Source organism: Prinia subflava, chromosome 14 (assembly GCF_021018805.1).
Source record: "Prinia subflava isolate CZ2003 ecotype Zambia chromosome 14, Cam_Psub_1.2, whole genome shotgun sequence".
Lineage (NCBI taxonomy): Eukaryota > Metazoa > Chordata > Aves > Passeriformes > Cisticolidae > Prinia > Prinia subflava.
Genome location: NC_086260.1, coordinates 275,745 through 298,092, shown reverse-complemented (window position 1 = coordinate 298,092; position 22,348 = coordinate 275,745). Strand labels below are relative to the sequence as shown.

The following is a 22,348-nucleotide window of genomic DNA, read 5'->3' as shown; positions in this document are numbered from 1 at the left end:
TAAATGTGGCATTGCTGAGAGGAAGTAACAATGGGGCTACACAATTTCTCGTGACAGTCACTTCTCAACTTAAAACAGAAAGGGAATGAGGAAAATTCTTGCCTCCTTACTAGCAAGGGAAGGCAGTAATTTTAATGACCAAGTGTGCTTCTGTTCTCTAAATGTGGATTAATTAATTAACATAGGTTAATTAATTCTTACACTAGAGCAGCACTGACACACCCCAGTATGTCAGCACAGGCTCAGGCTTCTCTCTGCTAAGAAATATGCAAACACAGAGAGCTATGTAGAAAAAGTAGGGAACTATCACTGTGTCCCTTTTAAAAGCTGGCTAGCCAGAAGCTAAGTTATTTCCCTGGGATCACCCAAGATGTCCATGAACTTATCCCTGACATTCTCCACTGCATCCTCTCCCCCTCACTGCTGAGATGTGCTCCACGTGTGGCTGTTTACAGACACCTGTGCCTGGGTCCCTGGGCCTCCCGGGCATGTTCACCCTACACCCTCTTCACACAGGAATTTCCTTGGATCCCAGGGGGCTGCAGGCCCTGGGGGAGACCCCACAGCAGCACAGAGGGGCAGCGACCACCAGCCCTGGTGCAGCAGGCAAGCAGGCTGGGGTGGGCCGGAGGACACGCACTGCGCTGGGTCCTGGTGGGAGCAGAGCGAGTGAAGTCCTGGGTAACCCCGCCACGGCACGTCTGCAGCTTCCAGGACACATCAGGACAGACCCCTCCCTCCCACCGCTACCCCTGAGGGCACTGCACCGGGGTCTTGCCCTGGCCATGCTGCCCAAGCACTGCTGACGCTTCCATGACTACCACACGTGGTACTGGCCCTCACCAAATGCCCATCTGCAGCCACAGAATTGCACTGATTTGCCTTACATGCCCCTGGTAGCCCTAATTGCTGCAGGCAGGAGCTGGGCAAGCACCATTTCTGCCCCTCTGCTGCCTTTTCAGGCAACAAATCTGAATGATTTGCTCATGCAAACTATCTTGCATCCCATGCCAAAGAGCAAGGAGCCCCAAAGGTAGAAGGGCTTCTGGTTATGCAGCTGTGTTATGGAATTAGATTACAGCTATCTGAGCAAATTATCCCAGCACAGGGTAGCCAGGAGCCTCTCCCTAATGGAGGCACTGCAGATAAGGCTGGTCTCTCCGAGATGATAATGGAGCAGAGCTGTTAATGCCGTGTGAACAGGCTGCGCTGCGTGTGGCATGTGCCCCCCAGCCTGCTGTGCCTGGCCCAACGCCAGCTCCCTCCCACCCTCCCAAATTACCTGCCCCTGTGGGCAAAAATCAAAGCAGGGAGTTCCTTTGTGATTGCTTCCATATTTCTGCCAGGGGCACTTGGATGCAAGGGAAGAGGCTGGGTAAGTTTTCTTCTCTCCAAGTATTTTGATCCAGTATCCCACATTATGCACCAGTCCCCCCAGGCAGAGATAAAGCAGGTATCAGCTGTCTCTGCTCCAGGCCTTTTCCCTCTCTTCTCTATGGACTTTTGATACTGGCAGGTTACCAGACTGCTGTGGCTGCCTGGAATCAAAACTTTCTTGAGCAAACTTCAAGCACTGAGGTTACTGAGAGCTTGGCCTTGTGCCCCAGCTGCAGAGCTGGGGCATTGCATCACCCTGCATCACCTCTGCCACGTTATTTGGAACAGACTCCACCGTGGGTTCACACCTGCTTCAGATTCAGCTGTGGAGAAGAATCTCTTTGTGATTCCCCTATCTACATGGAGTCTCCAAAAGCCAGCACCTCAGAGGGAGAGTTTATTAGAAAAGCTTTTAATAATTGTAATTGTTATTACAATTATTAAAATAATAATATAATAAGTTAATAACAAAACATTGTAGTTAAAAATATATTATATTGTGTAAATAATAGCATTTTTTAAATTATATTAATATAATAAAGAAAATAGTCTAATAAAATTAATTAATAATTCAATGCTGCACAATAGCATTTTCAGCTTAGGGTTCATCAAAAACATCCTGCTCACATGGCAGCCCTGAGCAGTGATTAGCAGCCACCATTCATCAGGCAGGCTGTAGCACTGCCCAGGCTGCGGCAGTATGCAATGACTCCTTCACTGCCTGCAGGAAGCAGGTGCTCAAACCAAGCAGACAAGAGATGTCATCCTCTGGGCAGACCAGAGGTGCTGGAAGGAGGAGCCCCAACACCCACCCCGTCCCCAACCCTGCTGCCCCACGCTGCTGCTGCTGGGCCCCACTTGCCTTCAGGAGTCCTCCGCTGGCCGTGCCCAGGAACACAACTGTGTAGTTGTTGACACTGGCCACTGCCACCGCAGTCAGGCCGCTGTAGGTGAAGATGGGGGTGGCCGTGACAGGGTTCACGATGGCCAGTGGGTGCTGGAGGTGTGCAGCTCCACAGTCCAGCTGCTCCGGCTGCAGCTGGGGAGAGACACAAGCATCAACAGGCTGCACAAACATCAGTATGCTCCCTTGCCACCCCCCTCGGGAGCAGTGCAGACCACCCAGAGCCCTGCTCTGCCTTCCCAGAGCCCCTCACCGCTGAGTCACGGAGCAGGAAATGCAGCAGTGGGACGAGCTGACCCGAGGGCTGGCACGTGGGGCACAAGGCTGATAGCAGGGCTTCCACCTCGACTCAGGTGCCAAGGGGCAAAGGCAGGGCTTAAGGACTTGTCACTGACCTGTGTCTGTGAGCAGGCATTTGATTGCTTGGCCAAAAGCAAGACAAGAGACTTGCCTCTCCTGTGCTAAATTAATTAGTGCATTTGCTGCATGATAGCAGCATCTGCAAGCGGAACTGATGCCTCATATTCCTACTACCCTGCCAAGACGCACCCAAGATTTATGACCCCTTCACTCCAAATCCTCTGAGATCCTCATGTAATCTCTGCTCAGACGACTTGGATGGATTCGACAGTGCCTGAACATCGCAACAGTCTCGCTGCCAACAATTCACCTGCAGTAACTTCTGCAGCAGCTCTTCTGAGCTGCAGTGGGTGCAGCTGGAGCTGTTCAACTGATGGGCACGTTTCAAGGGCCACTGCCACATCATCCACAGTGCACCCCAGGTTTAGCCTGTGGGGGGTGTGACCACACTGTCACACTCCTGGGCAGGGCTGGCATTCCACACCAGCAGTATCCCCAGGTCACCTGACAGGTCGCTGCCGCAACCCAAGCCCCAGTTTTGGGAAGTGCCTGCACAGAACTCCAGCAAGACATGCCTGGAGAGCTGTAGCTCACACCCCAAGGACAAAGCACATTATGCCTTTCTGAATCCAGTTATAAGACAGATAGCCCTGCCACAGAACCTGACAGAAGTCTGAATTTAAGCAGAATAAATGCAGGAATTTGAGGCTGCATCTGTCAGGGAATGGGAATGCTGTTTCCACCAGGCAAAAGGTGATCACCAGCCTGTCCAGCACAGTCCTCCTTCCCCGGGCTGCACCAGGGCCTGGATGCAAATTCCCTGGTCATCATTACTATTTCATTAATCGAACCAGGCTAAAGCTTTGGCTCTCTCCTCTCTCCAGACAGTTCAGAAGATTAAGCAAATCTTTAGGCTTTGCAACAGGAGGGTGAGACTGGGCAGGGTCTCTCTGCAGGGTCACCCCACTTTGAGGTCCAACTTTTACCCCACAGCAACATATTCCTGGGGAAGAAGTGGGGAAGAAACATGCTAAAACCCAAAAGGTATGCAAAGCGATGGGGCTTTGGATGCATAAGCAAGAGATGGTGCCCCTGCACTTGCAAAAGAAAAGAAGCCCAGACAGACACCCACAGGGGTTTGGTGACCTCCCTGTCACGGCCATGGCTGGTCCAGGGAGCAGTCAGCATGGAGACTACAGGCCATGGCACTGCCCGCTCCTGCCCCTTGCATGGTAGAGGACAGCAGCAAACCTCACCAGGGGCTGTGGGTGCCAGCCAGCCCTCGGTGTGCTGCAGCAGCTGGTCAGCAAACAGCACGGGCTACCCAGCAGGGCAGCCACAGCCACAGCCACCTCTGCACAAGGGCACGTACCCCTGGCACAGGGATCGTGCTGCTGCAGACACACCCAGGCTCACATCGCTGCTGCTGGACTGGCACAGCCACAGTGCCACTACAGACAGGCTGCATTTTCTCCAAAGAACCACCCTGACCTTGGTCCCCTGGGCCCCACCAGACCCCGTGGCCACCACTGGCTGTGCCAGACATGGAGTAACAAAGCCTGATGTGAAAATCTTCCTCTGATCACATGAGTGCCAAACGGGGCAGCACACTCGAAGGTGCAGCTCTAGCTCTGTTCTTAGGGGACCAAGAGGAAAGGATCAAGTTTGTGGATGCAATGCTCAATGCATTTTGCCGTTTTACTGTATCTCATTCTAGTAAAAAGTAAAACCACAGCCCAAATTCTTAAGTGTGTATGTTTGGCCTTTAACTGGGCCACACAACTTTTTTTGTACTATACAGAGGCCATGGCAAGCCATTCATGTTTCTGATTTAATGATTCCTTCACAAACAGATATTTAGAAATTCACTTGGGTTTATTTACTTGTCTGAGGGATGATTATCTCTAACTCCTCTTCATTACTCTTTGAGAATATCACCACCTGAAGCTTACAAGGCTCCTTCCTGCAGGGAAACTGAGGCACAGAGGCACCTCCGGCCACCTGGGACCCCAAGGGATGCTCAGCACCTCCTCTCCATGGCAGCTGCGCAGGAGCCGGGACCAGCATCACTGCCTGCCAGCCATGGCCCTTTCTTCTCACAGGTGGCCAAAATCACGGGAAGTCCCTTATCTGCAGCGCCTGCCTGCTTATAAATCATGCATTTCAGAGCTCATATCAGTGCAAAGTGTTTTCCACAGTAAACAGGATGTAACTATTCTAACCCAGGCCAAGCTTTATTTTGGCTGCACACATCCTTCCTCTGAAACACCTTTCTTCAAATGACATCAGATCTTCCAACAAACGGATGGGTAGGAGACATATGGTATTTCCCTCTCCCAGGTCCAAAGAAGGGATGACATGCTGTGCTGCTGCTGCCTGTACCCCACAGCACCAAGGGGACAGCTAACTCCATCATGGTACAATAAACAGGATACAGCCAAGTCACATCCTCCTGGAGGCAGTGACCACAGCTGGGGAGTTGCATTGGGTGAATGGAATAGGTGGCCATCTCCAAGAGGAAGGGGTTAAATCTCACTCCTTAAATCAAGCTGCTCTATCCTGAAGTGGGAAAAGAACAAATGTTATGTTTTCTTCCAAAACCAATCTCTTTCTATAATCTGCATTTTAAAACACCCCATGGGCATTTACTGTATTGTTTTTATTTTCCTTTGACACTCTGGCTACTCAGTAGCTCACAGAACTGTGGGCTGATTCTAGATCCCAAACCTGCTGCCCACGAAGGGTTTGACTCTGCCACTCTGCTGCTGCTGAGGAGCCTCTTGGGCACAAGCTGGGGACAGCCACAGCCAGCACCAGCCAAGCAGCTCTGCCAGCCCCCATGCCCTGCCAGAAGGGGAACATGCTGCTGTGCCCCTGCACACTGCAATATGTGCTATTGCTGCAAAACTTCACAAGTGATGCAAATGAATTCAAATCGAGGGGCCACAGCTAAGAGGATGGTTACTCAGATTAACCCCTGAGTGAGACTGCAGAAACAAAGTGGGACAGAGATAAAAGATTTCCAGCCACATCAGAGCTCAAGAGTTCAGCTGTCTTCACAGTGTGAGTTCAGTTCTTTATCCCAGGCCTATAAGGAGCATAAAAAGCGATTTCCCAGAATTTCCATTACAGCCCCCCAGCCCTGGGCAGGCAGGATGTCCCTTCGGGAAGGAAGTCTGCTGGAAACAGAAGGAGGAAGAGGAGTGGTGAGGCAGCTCTCAGGAAAACCATGAAATGCGCTGATTTCTGCATCCTGTGTTTGTGACCTTAAAAATAGTTCTCAAGCAAAGCTGGAGCTAATTTGTGACTCAGAAGCTGTGGTGCAGAGGAAAGCCCTGAGCCCCTGCCCTCCACGAGGCCAGGCCGGCTGCGCTGCAGCAGCTCCAGAGCTCCGGAGCGAGAAGGGGAGCCCGGCCCCTTTCAGACTTCATATCAGAGAGGATTAAAGTGTTGGCTTCCAGCATGCCTGGAGTCCTGGGAAAATGACACAGCCAGCATCAGATAATCCGCTCCAAACTTGTTGATTTGTGGGACTTAGCCATCATCTTCATAGGCTCAAAATTTGGCAGCTGCTCCCACACAACTGACATTTTCAGGCCATTAAAGGCTGTGATAAAAGGGCTCTAGTTTTATCTCTTGCCTTCCTTAACATAAACCATTAGGCTTTTATTAACGTTTAGGTATGACTCAGGGAAATTTCTGACTGCAGAGAGAATATTCAGAATAATTAGGATACTGTCTTGAGAGAATAGCAGGACACAGACTCGCACTGAACAGTAGGGACAAGGTAAAAATCACTGGTGAAATATTACATAGGAGAATGGACACAGCCAGTGATGCCAAGCCAGCCTGGCTGCATTATGCTAAGGGAGAGCACAAGCCCTGCTCTGTGTCGGGCAGAGCCCAGACCAAGCACACACCCCCAGCATTCCCCCCGGAGCTCCCCCGTCCCCTAGCAGTTTGTACACACAATCACTCATTTATCTGCTGCAGTGCCACAACCAGACCTGTCAAAACCAGGCTTTTTGGGATGCCTGGAGGAAAATGTCATCCTCAGAAGAGGACTCCACTGTTGAGGCACTTGAGATGTAAGCAGTCTCCAGCTGCAGTGCTGCTCAAGGGCAGGCATTAGCAGACAGCTCCTCAGACTTCCCATCTTATTTTTTAGGCAACAGGAGGCAAATCAATGTGCACTTGTGGCCAGTCAAGGCACGCAGGCTGAGAATCTCTGGCAAAGTGAATCTGGACCATTTTTTCTCCAGAACTGCCAACAGCACAGGATCCATGCAGCACAGCAGGTGTTATTAAAAAAAAAAAAAAAGCTTAAAGTGAGACTTGCACTCCAATTTGCTTAGACCACACGTTCCTCAAGCAAGGAGACAGCGGTTTTGCTGTGTTTTACCCATCTGCACAATGTCAGCCCTGGGCTAGGGTACTTTGCCAGCCACTAATGTGACACCTGGAATGGTCTATCCCAACATCCCTCTGCTCCCAGCAGCCACCCGGACCTTGTGCCTGCAGGGAGCTATCACTCTTAGAAAACTCATTCTTCCCTCTCTCTACTCTTGACTCCAAACTTTTCTGCCAGCTCCTAAATTTCACTCTTGGCAGCCTCACACGGGACTGGTGGCTGGGGTAAGGAAGGGGTCAGAGCACAGAGGACTGTTGGAAGGCAGGGCACAGCAAGCACAGGACTGATGGCTGGGGATAGGCACGGCTGGGTTGGGCTAAATCACTGCAACCCAGCAGCAGCAGCCATGCTCACCTCCACCGCAGCCACAGACCTCAAACCACAAGAGGTGTGAGAGTGTGAAGGCTGGAAGAGGCTCTCAGAGTCCCAGATCATCTCAGAGGGCAAAGCCCAAGCTCCATCTGCTGCTCTGGCAGCGGCAGCCCTGGGCAGACAGCACGTATGCCCGCTCGGCTGCTGCCTGCCAGAACCCACCTCAGCAGGAGGACGCAGAGACTGGGACAGGACTGGGGCACTGCTGAGCTGCAGGCACAGCCAGTCTGCTACAGTGAGGCCAAAGCCTGACAACAGCTTGAACAACCACAGGTCCCTACTGCCATCCAACAATCTGCTGCTGTGAGTCCTCAGAGGCTCCAGCCTCAGCTCCAGCAGTAGCACCAAAGTTGGATGCCTGCAGCTGATAGTGTGGTTCCCCTCTAAGTCTCTTCTGCTCCCTCCTTCAGCCACAACTGGCCCAGCTCGTGGCCACCTTCACTCCATCCTAATCCTGTCATGCTGACACCAACTGGAAGAGAAAGCTGAAGGTGACTGGCAGGACCTGCACAGTTCCCCAAAACCAGCACCCAAAACCCCTTCCCAGCTCTGGCAGCCCCAGCATGGGTCCCCCTTCCTTGCTCCACACAAGTCGGGGGTCTGGCACCCACCAGTGCTTCTCCCAGCAGGGCACTGAAACAGCAAGTGCAACAGCATGGGGAACTGCTCAAAGCAGAGAAACATGAAAAAGAAGCACTTTTTAAACTAAAATTGCACATCCTTCATGCCGCCAGGAAGACTGGTCAAGCTTATTATGTTAGCCTTCATCCTGCATTACATACAATACTTCAGATTATACAATCAAATCCACCAGGAATGGGCAAGCAGAGGGATTAACAAACAGGCTCCAGAGGGGTTGTCACAGTCAGAACAGCACGTGTTTGAGCAGCAAGAGCTTGTATGTCCTTTAAATTCACCCCTCTTGGAAACTCAGCTCCTCTTCCCACTCCCTGGGGACAGAGGGCTGAGCAGATCAGCCAAGCGTGCCTCATCTCAAGGACACCCACTCCTGCTCAGAAGCCCAAGAGATACCTCCCCCGTTGAAACTGCTCAGAGGAAGATGCTCAGTTTATTTAGGCTGTGCTTTCTTAGCTGTTCTTTCCTTGTTACCCCTCCACCACTCAACCTGTGTTTCTCATTTACATTAAGCTTTGGCCTCAGTAACCAACCTCAGACCATTCAAACCCTCTTCCACGGGGAAGAGTCCCTGGTGAACCACGAGTTTGGCTCCTCGATCTTTGGTCGTTACTATTTTATTACTGCTAGTACTAACACTTAGCACTTCACATGCTCAAAGTGCTCTGAAGGCGTATCTGTGCAAGTCAGGGCTGAAAAAAGCATCCATTAAAGTAACAGCTCCTTACCTAGCACAACTGGTCTTTTGCATGTGTCAGTTCAAATCTATTTCATTTAGCAACAGTTTATAGTAAATGTTTTCCTGCATTTTCCTCATTAGTTCTGCTAAATCAATTAAACCCCGAGATAATGAGCAGAACTCTACCCTTCTTTTATGCATCCTAAGTAAAACCTGCCTCTGAGAAGCAACGCTGTGCTGCAGTGCTATCCCCCTCTGGCACCCCACGCATCACCTGCTCCACAGCCTCAGCACCAAAAAACAAGGAGTCCAAAAAACAAACCACCACTACTTGGTCGAGCACGCAGCCCACAGAAGAAGCTTGACACAGAAAGGTTAATAAAACCCTTTTTGCTCACTAACTGAGCACTCCAAATGCATAAGCAACCAAGCTGTACAGATGGAGTCTACAGGAGACACACCATTTCCCCGGATCGCCAGTGCAGCCTCCCTCCACCCTAACCCCTGCCCTCATTTACTTGAAGAAATTCAAGTAAAGAGAACTATCAGATGGTTATGGAAGTGCAAAGCATGAACGTGTGAGCCAGCTCCTCTGGCCTGTGGCCAGCCCCCACACTCACACCCTGTCTCCTCTCGCAGGCAACACCTGAACAAAGCAAAAGGTGATCTCCAGGCATCACTCTGAAAGCACTGTGCCTGTTGACATCTCCACAGCTTCAACTCTGGAGGTCCTCACTCCCTACCCCATGCCCCTCCCAGTTAGGAAATTAGGATCGTAATAATTATATAACTTGGATAATTTCAAAATTTGTTACAAATCAGTGGTCCTAGTGGATTCAGCAGCTGAGCACTGCTCTGATTTGGTTAAAGCATGTAAGGCTTTCCTTTTCTCTATATTTTACATTTTGTCTTCAAAATTTGTAGAAACTGATGTTTCCAAAGCTTTTTGGAGAGACCCACTGAGCTCAATGTGATACCAAATCTCAGCAAGAAATGGCACTACAGTCAGGAGATCCCAGGGATGCCATTGCAACCCCAGCTCCTCCCAAAACTTGACATCTTTTCCCAGCAGCTTACATTAGTGTAGCTGAGTTGTGGTCCCAGAGTCAAACAGCCCCAGCAACAAGGCTGCCACCAAGCTGACCAGAGCAGTGTCCTGGCTGGGAGACCCAGGAGGGACACACAGGGAACACCCATCTCAGTCCTTTACCCCTTACCTCGTTGCACTTGTACACATCAAACCAGACATCACCTGGATCTGCTCTCCAGGCACAGATTTCTGTCCCTTCAAGCAGACATTTAGCCCCAGTTTCCTCCCCATTTAATGATGTCCTACACTGGTTGCCAAAAGCCCAACCTGAGCCCCCGTCCTGCACAAGTTCCGAGCCTTGGGAAACCACACACAACAGCACACCAGTCCTGATGCCTCTGAACCCCAATGGTCTATGAGACAGATTGAAAGATGACAGGGACTTGAAAGCCAAACAACCCTGTAATTATATTCCACTAAACTCCCTCATTTTTCACCTCTCCCCTTCTTCCTCGAGTGCTATCATCACACTGTAAAATTTCCCTTCCCAAAATGATCACTCCGCACACAGCTATTTTTGGGAACGTGCCAGGTTTTCAATTGCCCCTTTTAATTAGGTGACCCACCAGAGATGGCAGTGGCCACAAGCAGCTCACAGCCTGCTGGATGTTGGCAGCACGCAGCAGACGGTGGATGAAAACCAAATAACCAAAGGGCTCCTGCTCCAGAAGGGAGTTGTACACAGCAGCAAAATACGTTAAACAGAGATGAGACAGAAATGGAAAGGCAAGTTCCAGATTTCCTTCAAAAAATAGATGTCCACATTTTCAAGATTCAGACTTTCAGGCAATTTTGCTTCTGGGTCAGAATTGGAAGATTTGTATTCCATTTCTGCCTACCATACACAACCTGCAGACATCTTATAATGGCAACAACCCTCCAGTGGTTCAGGCCTGAAAATAGGCAGCCTTGTTCCAGCAGCTGGCACAGCACTGGCTAGGTTCCATGGCTGCAGATGCAAACAGGAGCCTGCAGCTTCACTGGACACTGAGACTTTCACTGGGCTTTGTGCCTGGGCTCAACCCCCCCACCAAAGCTCCACAGCTCCACAGCAGCACTCCTGGGAACATGGCAGCAAACCCGTGTTTGTGACCCTGGCCTTGTTGCCTTCAGAGCAGGGGCACAGCCGAACAAGCGTCCTAACATGGAAAACAGCTTGACTATCCAAGTTAACCCCTCTCATGTTGCCCATCAGGGAAAAAGCCCACGCTGAGGAGCCTCCTGTCCCACCTTGCAAGGCTGTGCTTATCCACAGGTCTGATAAACAGGAGAGGAAGGCACAGGGATCAGCAACAGCAGATCAGACCATGTGCCACCTGTGTCACTGCGGGATGCCACAGCCAGCACGTCCCCACTCCTTGGAGACGTCCTAGTCCTGACTCCCACAGACCTGTGTAAGGAGCCAGCACACACTCTCCACATTGGAAAAGCCCTGCTGACACTCAGCAGGTATCAAGGCAAGATCATTGGGGCTTTGCTATCCACCCTGCTCACCAGCACATCACACCTGACGGGGCCCATCTGGCCCAGCTGGATCTGGATTTTCCCAGGCACAAACCGTCCCACACCCCTGCAGCCTCACTCTGTCAGAAGAGTGGCTGCCAGCAGAGCTGCTCTCCAGATGTCAGGAATAAGCACTGCTCCCTCTCCTTAAAAAGTCAATAAATTCTACTGGCCTCTTGAAGTGAGAGGTGCCGTAGACAGTCTGCCACCTACTCCACCTGCTGCAGGGTGTTGCAGCCCAACTTGAAAACAACAATTTAAAATAATTTCTTTACCAATCCCACAGGAATTAAAAAAAAAAAAAAGAAATAAAAAAATACCCCAAAACACCTGACCAAACCAAAAACAGAAATAGCAAAGTGGTCCCTCCTGCAGACATTGCTGAGGGTCCCCTGCCACAATGTGGCTCCAGGGATGTGTGCTGGGGACAGTCACACACAAACACTTGGGACCTCAATTCAAATCCTGACACTGCCACTCTTTTGATCAGAGATATCGATCAGGGGACCTGAGCACCCACCTCCCCACCATGAAACAAGGACAACAGTGCTGCCCCAACACAGGAGCTGCACCTGCTGTACCCAGGGCTCACCATGCCAAAGGGACCTTGAGTGCATGGGGTTGTTGCAACACTGCCCTGGGGCAGGACACTGGGGACAAGCAAGCAGCAGATGCCCAACCCTGGAGCCATTTTTCTTCCTCCAGTCAAGCATGCCAACCCCCATCCACCCCATGCCTGGTATAGAGGAGCAGTGACACCCCCCAACCATCCCATCCCAGCAGCCACATGCCCCATCCATCCCCCTCCCTGGTGCAGCTGAGGGCTCAGCCCTGCAGCTGGGAGCTGCTGGCAGCCACGGCACACGCTGTGCACGAGCCTGCGGGGAGGCACGGCCACGCTGCTGGAGCTGAGCTGTGCTGGCACTCAGGTGGAGCAGGTAGAGTGTGGTGGCACTCAGGTGGAGCAGGTAGAGTGTGGTGGCACTCAGGTGGAGCAGGTAAGTGTGCTGGCACTCAGGTGGTTATAATATTGTTTCCAACCATGGCAGGTTCCAGCTTGCCTGGGGTTTGCATCAAATTACCACAGCCAGGGGCTCAGACTTACTATGTCTCCAACCCCTCACTGGGAGGGGAAATCAGTGTCCCAGCAGTGCAACGAAAGAGACACCTGTTGGGGTTTACAAAGCATAGTAAGGTGTTTCTACAGCATCCCTGGGCATCCATACACATATCACGATGCCTTATTCACTCTCCAGGTGCCCTCAGTCCCATCAATCTTGTCATTCAACCACTGTAAATGAAACTTTGAAACATCAGAAAAGAGATGGCAAATCCCTTCATTTCCATCCATGGAAACCCTGTAGTTGAGCCTGTATCCACTGCAGCTCCTGGGGCCAGGGTTTACATGTGGGAGTCAAACACCTGCCCCGGAAAACCCTTAGCCAAAATGATCCTTTTCCTGTTTTCCACCTAAATTCTTAATTAGTTACAGAGGATTTGATGAGCTTAATGGATCAAACCTAGTCTGAGCATCCAGGTAGCAGGAATGCCTGGCTCTGTACAGCCAGCTGTTGGCAGAGTTCTGCAGAAACCAGCAGCATGCCTATGACCCCCTCCCATGCCAAGGGACTGGCAAACACTTTCCTGCCTAGGAGCAGCACCAGGCTCCCAGAGCAGACAGGCCCCATGCCACAATCAGCAGCCAGTTTCTGTTCCCTAAAGCAGCACAACTTCCTGTTTCCAGGCACAGAAAAATTTGACACTTTGACCGAATTTCCCTTTGCAATTTGGGACCTGTTTAAGCTTGAGATGCAAAGCAGGGATGAGCCCTGGGGCCCCCAGGAAAACATTCCCACCACCCACCTCCAGCTCAGGGGCACCGACCTGCTCCTCAGGGAACTCCCCTGCTCGGCACAGAGCACGAGGGCCGTGCCAGCCCTGGCAGTGGGAGAGCCCCCAGGCACTGGCAGCCCACAGGGCTGAGCCTGCCTTCCCAGGCACGATGGTGTTCACACAGCTTCTGTGTGCACCTCGACTGAGCAGCAGGTTGTATTTTCACACAAATTCTCAAGGAAACCTAACCAACAGCTGACCACAAGTCACTAGTACCAGGTGAGAGACAGAATAGGTAGACAGTGCTCTGGGCTGGGTCCAAAGCCAGGCAAAGCTCACACTCTGGCTTAAACCTCTTGCTGGGGCATCCTGGGTCCCACTGGCCTCTCCACAGCAGCCTGACCCCTCTCCCCCAGCCCCGGCAGGGCAGCTGGAGGGACACTGACCTCCCACCATCTGTAGTGCCACATCCCAGAGCAAAACAGATGATGGTGACAACCATGGTGCAGCTCTACAGTACCTGGGCAGTGACACCTTGGGGTGGTGCCAGCAACTTCCAACAGCCCACACTGCAAAACACAGAAATTAGGCTTGCTACAAGAACTCCTGCCTCGTTTTTAATGAAGAAATTAAGTGTAAATTCCCAGTTTCCTTTCTGTGGCTAATCCTCTGGATTTATTTGAGTAGATGTAGGGTTAGAGCACATTTAGTTTCATGTTTGGAATTTCTAAATTAGTATAAACCAGCACTTCAAAGTAACTCAGCTCCTATAAAACCCAATCCCATGGAGATGCCACAGTATATTTGGACAGTAAGTAGATGCTTTGTCATATTCCCACGTGTATATGAGGGTTTTTTTCTTTGGGAACATTTTCTGACTGGTTTTAAACCACATTTCCATGCCCAGGCAGACATATATACAGAGACTGTTTATATAGTCTACCCAAGGAGTTCATTTTATTTAACAACCCATTATAGTACAGCTCACTGGTGGGTATCTCATCGTTACACCCCCAAACATCGTGCTCAGTGATCGTACAGGATCTGACACAAAGCCACAAGAGCCAGAAATGTGAGGATTAATGCTGAAACATTTTGTTATCCCATGCCACCGTGGCTATGGTTTTCAGCAGAGGAAACAAACTGGATTTTCAGCCTTTTTTGAGTTGCAGACCCCAAAATATTTCCCAAGAGAGATGTAGTTTCCTGGTCAGCAAATCTAGGCCTAATGAATATGTCCTGCTTTCTGTACCTCTCCAGTTTTTAGGAGACCATGGAGCTCATGCAGAAACCACAGAAGACACTGAGTTTGGCACAGCTGTGAGCATGGGATGGGGTTTCCATCAAATGAGCTTGCTCATCACAGCAAAGTGTGCATATAAAGGTGCCTGGCCATGTCCTCTGCCAAAATACCCACTGAGAGATGGCACAGAGGACACTGCGGGGGCTTTGCTATGCTGGGACGTGGCTGTGATACAGCGTGACCAAAGGAACAGCCAGGCAGACCTTTGTTTTCAGTGGGACTGAGGAGGACACTCCTGGGATGCCCCACATGGCCACTGCTCTCGAGCCAGGCAGAGCTGGGGATGGGCTCTCGCCTGCTTTGCTTTCATAATGGCTTCGGCATCCCACTGCTGTGTCACACTCCTGCCAGGCATAACCCTCAAACCCAGGGCCACGATCCTCCTCGGGCAGAATAGCTCAAATATGAGCTATAAACCCACGCAGTGTCCCAAGAATTTGATAAGCTCTGTCAGTGCACTGCTGCAAATACTGTTACAGGCAGTTTGCTCCAGAGAGCTCCTACTCCTCTTCCCTTCTGGGGGCTCCAGTCCAAATTCCACACGGGCTTTGAGTGGGCAAAACACCGCAGTGATTCCATGCAAGTATTTCAATTTAGCTGCATTTGACACAAAATTCATTACAAAAATCTATTTCTGTTGAGGGGAAGCAATCCTCGAGCTCACCCACTCACTGTCGGAGCAAGAAGCCAACCAGCCTAAATCCTTCCCTCACACATCCTCCTTCCCCGAGCTGCCACTGTGAATTCATCTCCTCCGTACGTGACTTTGCAGCAACCCTCATTGAGAAGAACCAACAGCCCCCACTCCCGACCTAGACCTTCCTCCTCTGCACATTTTCTCCTCATCTCACACAAAGCTGTTAAGCATGTGCTTAATTGCAAGTAAGCATTTCCATCAAAGAGAAGCGCCGGCCAAGCTGGTGGCTCCCCTTGCCCAAGTTGGGGAATGCAGGCCAGCAGGGCAGCTGGCAGATCCACCTGCCTCATCCACTCTCCATTGCCCCAGGCGTGGCCAACCCCACATGGTCACAATGGGAGCCAAACAAGTGGCTGCCACCACATGGACCTGTAGGGGGACAAAGCCCCTCGTTCTGTGCCAGCCCCCCTCAAATCTCACAGCACTGGGTGGTGAGAAGCCTTGCCCCACATCGGTTGGCTCTGAGCAGAAATGCCGTGGGGACTGACAGGGATGGCTGGTGCGTTGGGTGCCCACTCCCAAAACCCCTCACTGATGGGTGTGCTGGAGCTCCCTGGCTGAGTCAAAGCACACGCTGCTGGAGAGGAGCATTCAATCAGACTGGAGGGCACACAAGGAGTCAGTGATTTTCCTTTCACACTGCATTACACCTAACAGCCCATGGTCCAGACTTGTAACAACTGACTACTTCAGATGAACACACACGTGGAATGAATCAGGCCACTATCAGGGGTTTTTCTTCCAAAAGGAGATTAAAACCCAAGTACTTGGTCCCCAGGAAGAACTAAGGAGCCACATTGACAGCAGAGCCCCTATCAGTAATACACAGGCAATGGGAAAACTGGAAACGCACTAACAGGAGGAGAACTGGAGCTCACAATGGAAAGACAGATAGATACTGATCTGCTCTGCCAGACCAGTTGCTGCTTTAATACATTTTCCTGCTGCATTTCCAGGTGTGGGACACAAAATGTATTAGAGTATTTTACTGTCTTGAAGGTGGAAATTGATGTTAGGTTTTTGCAGCACAACGAAACACACTATTACAACTCTTGACACTGCCACTCTGGGACTTGAAAATAAAAACATCTTGTTAACTTGTTGGCAATATTAATGATTAAGGAGAAGGAAGGGAAAAAAAAGAAAGGTTCTCCTGACTAGCAGGATGGCTTCCCAGCAGGCTTGGTCAGCGGTTTAGAGCAATATGCTTCAAATAAGTGGGAAGTGTAGAAATATTAAGCATGAACAAATATTAATGTTATGCTTCATTTATATCCTGCTGTACTTGACATCAAAGGATCTCAAAGCAGCTTTACAAATGCAATCTGACGCTACATGAGTTGGGTATCTGAATAACAATAAATACGAGAGTATGTGGGAAACTGAGGTACCTCGGGTCCAATGCCTGGTTCGAGGCCACTGACACAGCAGCAATGTCAATCGGTACTAGAACCCAGTCTCCCAATCCATCTTATATCACCACCGGTCTTACTGCTCTCTCCACAGGAACAAATTTTCTTGCAGCCTAATCTGGCCATGGTTGCAAACACAGACGGTTCCCACCGACTCCCAATGGCTTGGCAGTGCTCAGGTTTTTCAACTCATTCCCCTGGCCCTCACATCACACCCTCACATTGCCCACCCCTTCAAGAACACAGCATCCCTCTCAGCCTTTGTGGCATCAGCGACAACAGGCTCCCGGTCGCCCTTGCTGCCTACCCAGGTAGCACTTGGAGAGGAAGGTGCTCCCAGGAACACACGTTACAGTGGAACAGTGCGACAGGCCGGGACCAAAGATGGAGTGAAACTCATCTGTGCCTGGTCTCCTTGAATGAAATAGCAGTCTAAATACCCTACTGGATACGACACTTGATACTTTCAACATCAGCAGACTGGTGTTAGTCATGATTATTTTCTTTACTGAACAAAAGTTAGAAAATCTGTATCTCCACAGCAGTCCAGGGGAAGCTCCAGGGTGATGGGTGCTGCTGCCACTGTCTCTCAGTTATAACCAGGCTGTTCGTCCACTTCCCAAGTGCTTCCAGCAGCCCCAGCCCCGATGCTGCCACTGGACCGCCTTGGCAGGCGGCTCAATCCTGCCCGGGGCTGGGCAGCTGCTCCGCACGGATGCTGAGCATCAGCCACAGCCAGCAAGAGCTGTGGGTGCCTTCACATCCTGTAAATAGCATTGCTGACTCCTAGTGAGTCCTCTGAGAGCCGTGACCATGCCAAGATGTCAGGACTGAGATCCCAGTGTTTAACACACCCAGTCTTTGTGGAATTAGCTCCAACTACTAGATTTGCTGGCTGTCAGGCAGCTTGTACTCCTGCCACCAGGGAAAAACTGTTCAACTTTGCTAGAGGAGGTCTATGAACCAAGTGCATTAAGACTACATATTTTACCACAGAGTGGAGATGCCACACTAAACACTCCAGTTACCATGGGAAACCTTTCTCTCTTTGCCACTGGCATTGCACAGGGAAGCCCAAGCCCAAATGCTCTATCTCGCCTCTGAAATCAAACAGATGTTTTCACAATCTTTGATGGAGCCGAGCTGTGCACTCGTCCCAGAGGAAGGGAAAAATGCAGCGTTAAAGCAGCCCTTTTCTCTCTCTTTTTTCCCATGTTTTTAGTGAAAAGGCAAACAGGCGACTGTCTCGCGCTAACATTTACGGCCACTCAGAACAAACTGTGACAATGGCAAACTTCTGCCACAAACGCGGGGAGCCAAGGCAGCCTGCGTGCCGTCCCTGGCAGGGCTGTGCGCCGCGGGACGGGACACGGGGCTGGCGATGCCCACAGACATCCGGCCGCGCAGGGCACCCGCGAGAACTGGGGCACCGGCGACCAGGGCAGGGGAATGCTGCTGTCCCCGAGCAGGCGGGAGGGTCTCCGGGGAGAGCAGGGAGGGCAGCGGGGTGTGCGGCTCAGCCGCCCGCCCGGGGGAAGCGGGGGATGCGCTCCAGCTCGGGAGAGTTGGCGGCAGCAGCGACCGCGGGACGGGACAAGACGAGATGGGGCCGCTGTCCACCGGCGGCCACCGCTCCCCGCGCCCGCTCGCCTCGGCAGGTGCTCGCCGCCCGCCGTACCTGTATATTCCTCTTCTCGCAGGCCGGGCCGGTGCCCTGCACCACGCTGTCCAGCACGGTGACCATGCCGGCGGCCGGGCTGACGAAGCAGGAGTTGCGGGCGGCCCGGATGGTCTCCTCGATCTCGGCGAAGCGGAAGACGCAGAGCGCGGACTGCGGCCGCCCCCGGCCGCCGCCGGCTCCGGCCCGCTCGAAGACGCCGAAGAGCAGCTCCTCGGGGGGCGGCGGGGCCAGGGCCGCGCCGGGAGGAGCGGCGGGGCTGCGCCAAGCTGCCCGCGCCGGGAAGACGGAGACGAGGCGGGTGAAGGCGTCGGCGGCGCCGCCGCAGCGCAGCCCCAGCTGGATGTAGGACTCGGTCAGCTTCTTGGTCTCGCCGCTGCCGTTGAGGGTGGCCTCGGCTGGCTCGCCCAGGCAGATGCGGGCCAGCAGGCTGTGCGCCGGGCTCTCCTTGTCGCCCGCGTTGGCCTCACTGTTGAGCGCCAGGTAGGCGTACGGGCGGCGGGCGGGCGGCGCGGCCCCGTGCTGCAAGAACGCGCGGACGAAGCTGAGCTTGTGCCGCGCCTTGTCGCCCTGCTTGATCTTGAGGATATTGTCGTCGGAGGGGTTGATGTCGAAGGTGAAAAGCTTGGCCAGGTCGCCGCGGGCGTTGAGGGCACGGATAGCGATCTCGGGCGTGTTCTCGAAGCGATGGTCCTCCAGGCTCCGGTTGCGGGGGAAGAAGGGGCTGCCGAAGCCGGTGTAGGTGGCGGCCACCAGCAGCCGCGCCCCGCCGCCGCCGCCGCCGCGGCGCAGCACCAGCCCCACGGTGGAGGCGTTGGGGTGGTTGGCCGCGACGTTCAGCATGCTAGGGAAGACAGCGACCGAGTCGCTGCCGCCCGGCGGGAAGCGCACGGCCACTGCCGAGATGTTTGCCATGCTGCGCAGCTGGCAGAGGCCCTGGTAGATCGAGCCGCAGACGACAACGACGCCCTGCTCCGGGTCGGGCTGCAGGATCTTGTTGTAGTTGTTGGTGAGCACCCTGGGGTGCTCACAGGAGGCCTGTGGCAGCTGCGGTGCGTGGCACAGCGGGCTGTCCAGCACCGGCCCCACCGCCGCCTCCGCCTCCAGCGCCAGCTCGCCCCCCGACAGCTGGAACAGCCGGTTGACGGCCGCCAGGTAAACGCGGGAGCCGGGGCCGTCCAGCGCAAAGTTGTTGGTGAGGGTGGGCGAGAGGAACTTGCGCTGCACCTCCAGGCCGGCGGCTCGGCCGGGCAGTAGCAGCGGCAGCAGCGGCAGCAGCAGCGGCAGCAGCGCGGGGGACCGCGGCTCGGCGCCTGCCGCCGGGACCGAAGCCGGGACCGGAGAAGGAGCCATCCCGCCGCCGCGCCGCACAGTGCATGTGCCCGTCTCCGGGCGCGGGAGGGGCGGGCGCGGGGCCGCTTCCTGCGGAGGCAGCGCCCGCCGCCGAGCGACGCCCGCGGGAAGTGGCGGCCGCGGCGGGGGGCGGCGGGGGGCGGTGGGGCGAGCGGCCGCGCCCCCTCCCTGCCCCCGCCCTCCGCCCGCCCCCGCGCCCGCCCCCGCGCCCGCAGCGACACTCACCGCGTCCCGGTGCCCCGGGCCCGTCATGTGCGTGCCGTGAAGTTACCGATGTCTCCCGCGCCGCCGACTGGGCGGCACCGGGCGGCACCGGGCAGCTCCGGGCGGCTCCGGGCAGGGCGTCCTCCCGCCGCGTGAGGGGCTGCTCCGGGCTGTCCCCCTGCTCTCCTCTGCCTCCTTCGCGTTTTCGAGCAGGACAGGCCGGGAGGGAAGAGGCGGGTGAAGAAGCACTTCTCCCAGCTGCGGAGCAGCACGGCGAGCCGGAACAGCCCCCCGGAGCCCCCTCGTAACCCCCCGCAGGCTCCGCATCCCCCTGCAGTACCCGCTCTCTCGCTCCCCGGGGACCGGGCGGGGGACGAGGCCCCACCCCTGGAGCGGCTCTGCCCGCACGGCTCGTCAAAAGTGGAGCACACACCGGCCTGCGCGTCTCCTCTGCCCTCCAACGAGCGCCGCTTTAGCAAAGGAAGACCCAAAGAAGTGATTTGCCAAATTACACAGTGGGATGATGTAGGGGACAGCCCTTGAACGCGATCCCGTGGGATCGCTCCACCTTAGCGGGCTCACTCCTGCTGCCTTCCTCTCCGTCTGCGGGTGTGACAGCTGACTCCTTGTCGTGAGGGGACACGTCCGAGACTGAGGAGCGCTCCTAGGCAGGGCTGTACGGAGAGCCAGGGTCCATCCCGGGGTGCGGGCAGACGAGGCCACGCATCCGGCAGCAGAGACTTTGTCCGTGTATCTCACGTCCCGGCAGGCTTCATGAAACAGCCCTGAGCGATTACCCAGCTGGCCTCGTGACACACTATCGTGACACGGGGCGCAGCTGGAAGTCACCCAGGGGCTTGACTCCCTGGGTGACACACCCAGGTCCCCATGCAGGAGGGGACACGGGTGTGCTGCAGCGCAGGGCAAACACCAAGGTCGTGACATGCTCGGCGCTGTGTGCATGCCTCAAGCTGAAGTATTGGCAGAGCTAACAGGCAAGAGGAGTGGCTGAGGGATGTAGGCACAGCATCCTTGCCTCCAGCCTGGGTTTCCAGCAAGAGCAGAGACCTGGCTGGAGCACCCGTGCACTGCAGGAAAGTCAATGCTTGGTCTCACGGTGCAGCTGCAGCAGTTGTATCAGCACAGCGGTGAGGGTTGAGCATGGAGGCATCTCACCATCCGCAAAGAGCTAGCAGCCTTTAAAACAAGGGTGGGAAATGGAGGCTGGTCACAGCTGCCTGGAAATGCTGCACAGGCGGGCCCTGGAGAGCTGTCCTCCCTCTCCCTCTCCCCTCCCTCTCCCTCTCCCTCTCCCTCTCCCTCTCCCTCTCCCTCTCCCTCTCCCTCTCCCTCTCCCTCTCCCTCTCCCTCTCCCTCTCCCCAGGCTGTGCCTAAGTCCCCTGCCCGTTCCTGCAGCATGGAACTTTAGTCATACAGAACATGTGAGAGGCTGATGGGGATTCTGCACAACTTCTGTTCTGGAGAGAAAAATCCTCTGTTGTTGTCTAATCTCATTTCTACACCTGCCAATTTTCCTTTGCCCTTCCTGTCTCCTCACACTCTTCAGAGCACTAATTAATACACAACTGCCTTGGCCATGCCATGTCCACTGAAAATCTGCATTGAATTAAATGCTGTGCTTTCTTGCCATCTAACTCATTGTCTCTGCTAATCATATCCTTAATTAAGAATTATTAGCTGTTTTTAAATGTGGGACTCCCAGTTGTTAGTGGCTTTTTTTTCTCCTTAAACTACAAGTTAGCAATTTTTAAATGTGATCATGTCTTTAATTGCATAGAAATAAAACCCCATGATCCCAAACCCTTAATCTGCCTATTTTAAGATTTCTTATGGCTGCTTACCCTGATAGCAGAGCATCTTCCATGTGAAATCAGCCTTTTAAGGCATATCGAATTAGGTTCCAGATTACAGTGAATTAAAAAAAAAAATAGGCCAAAGAACATTGAAAAACGTGTGACTTACCCAAAGGTATCCAGTACTGGCTCTGTCAGAAAAAAATCCCCAGGAACTCTGATTTCTATTGCCTATGCCAAGCATTTGTCTACACTGATACAATTAAAGACAAAATATTTGTGGTATTGAAAGATTATTTGACAAAGATTTTATTGCTATTGTTGTTGTTAGGAAACAATTTTCTGGTAAAATGCTTTGAGGGGAATATTTTCCAGAAATGATTTCCCACCCCTATTATCTGAGCTGTTATAAGCTTCAGTGAGTATTTCAGGATAATGCTCCTAATGGAGTAGTAGAGGTTTTCAAATCTCTCATGCACAGATCTCACCATTATTTTTTGTTCAAGAAGAGAAAAAGGTCAAAATTAAACCACAAGCCTCTTGCCAAAGAGCATCACCCTGTGACAAAATCCCTTCCTCTTTGACTCCTGTGCTGGTTTGAGGATACCAGCCTCTCAGCTGGGGCAGGAGGAGAGGGGCTGTGCACACAAGAACTCAAACTGCTTTAATTATTAATAAATGTATTACACAAGAACACTTTCCCTTTAGGGCAAACATGAGTT

General features: G+C 53.1%; 1 protein-coding gene across 2 annotated transcripts in view; it reads right to left on the bottom strand.

Annotated features, from left to right (window-relative positions):
• PLXND1 (plexin D1) overlaps window positions 1-21,137 on the bottom strand; it is a 69,254-nt gene extending 48,117 nt beyond the window's left edge. For both annotated transcript variants that reach the window (XM_063411285.1, XM_063411287.1), the window contains exons 1-2: window positions 18,256-21,137; window positions 2,240-2,416 (exon numbers count right to left, since the gene is read on the bottom strand). In XM_063411285.1, the coding sequence (XP_063267355.1) occupies window positions 2,240-2,416; window positions 18,256-19,860 (1,782 nt within the window). In that variant the 5' untranslated portion in view covers window positions 19,861-21,137. The remainder of the gene's footprint in view (window positions 1-2,239; window positions 2,417-18,255) is intronic.
• Between the last annotated feature and the right edge of the window lie 1,211 nt (window positions 21,138-22,348).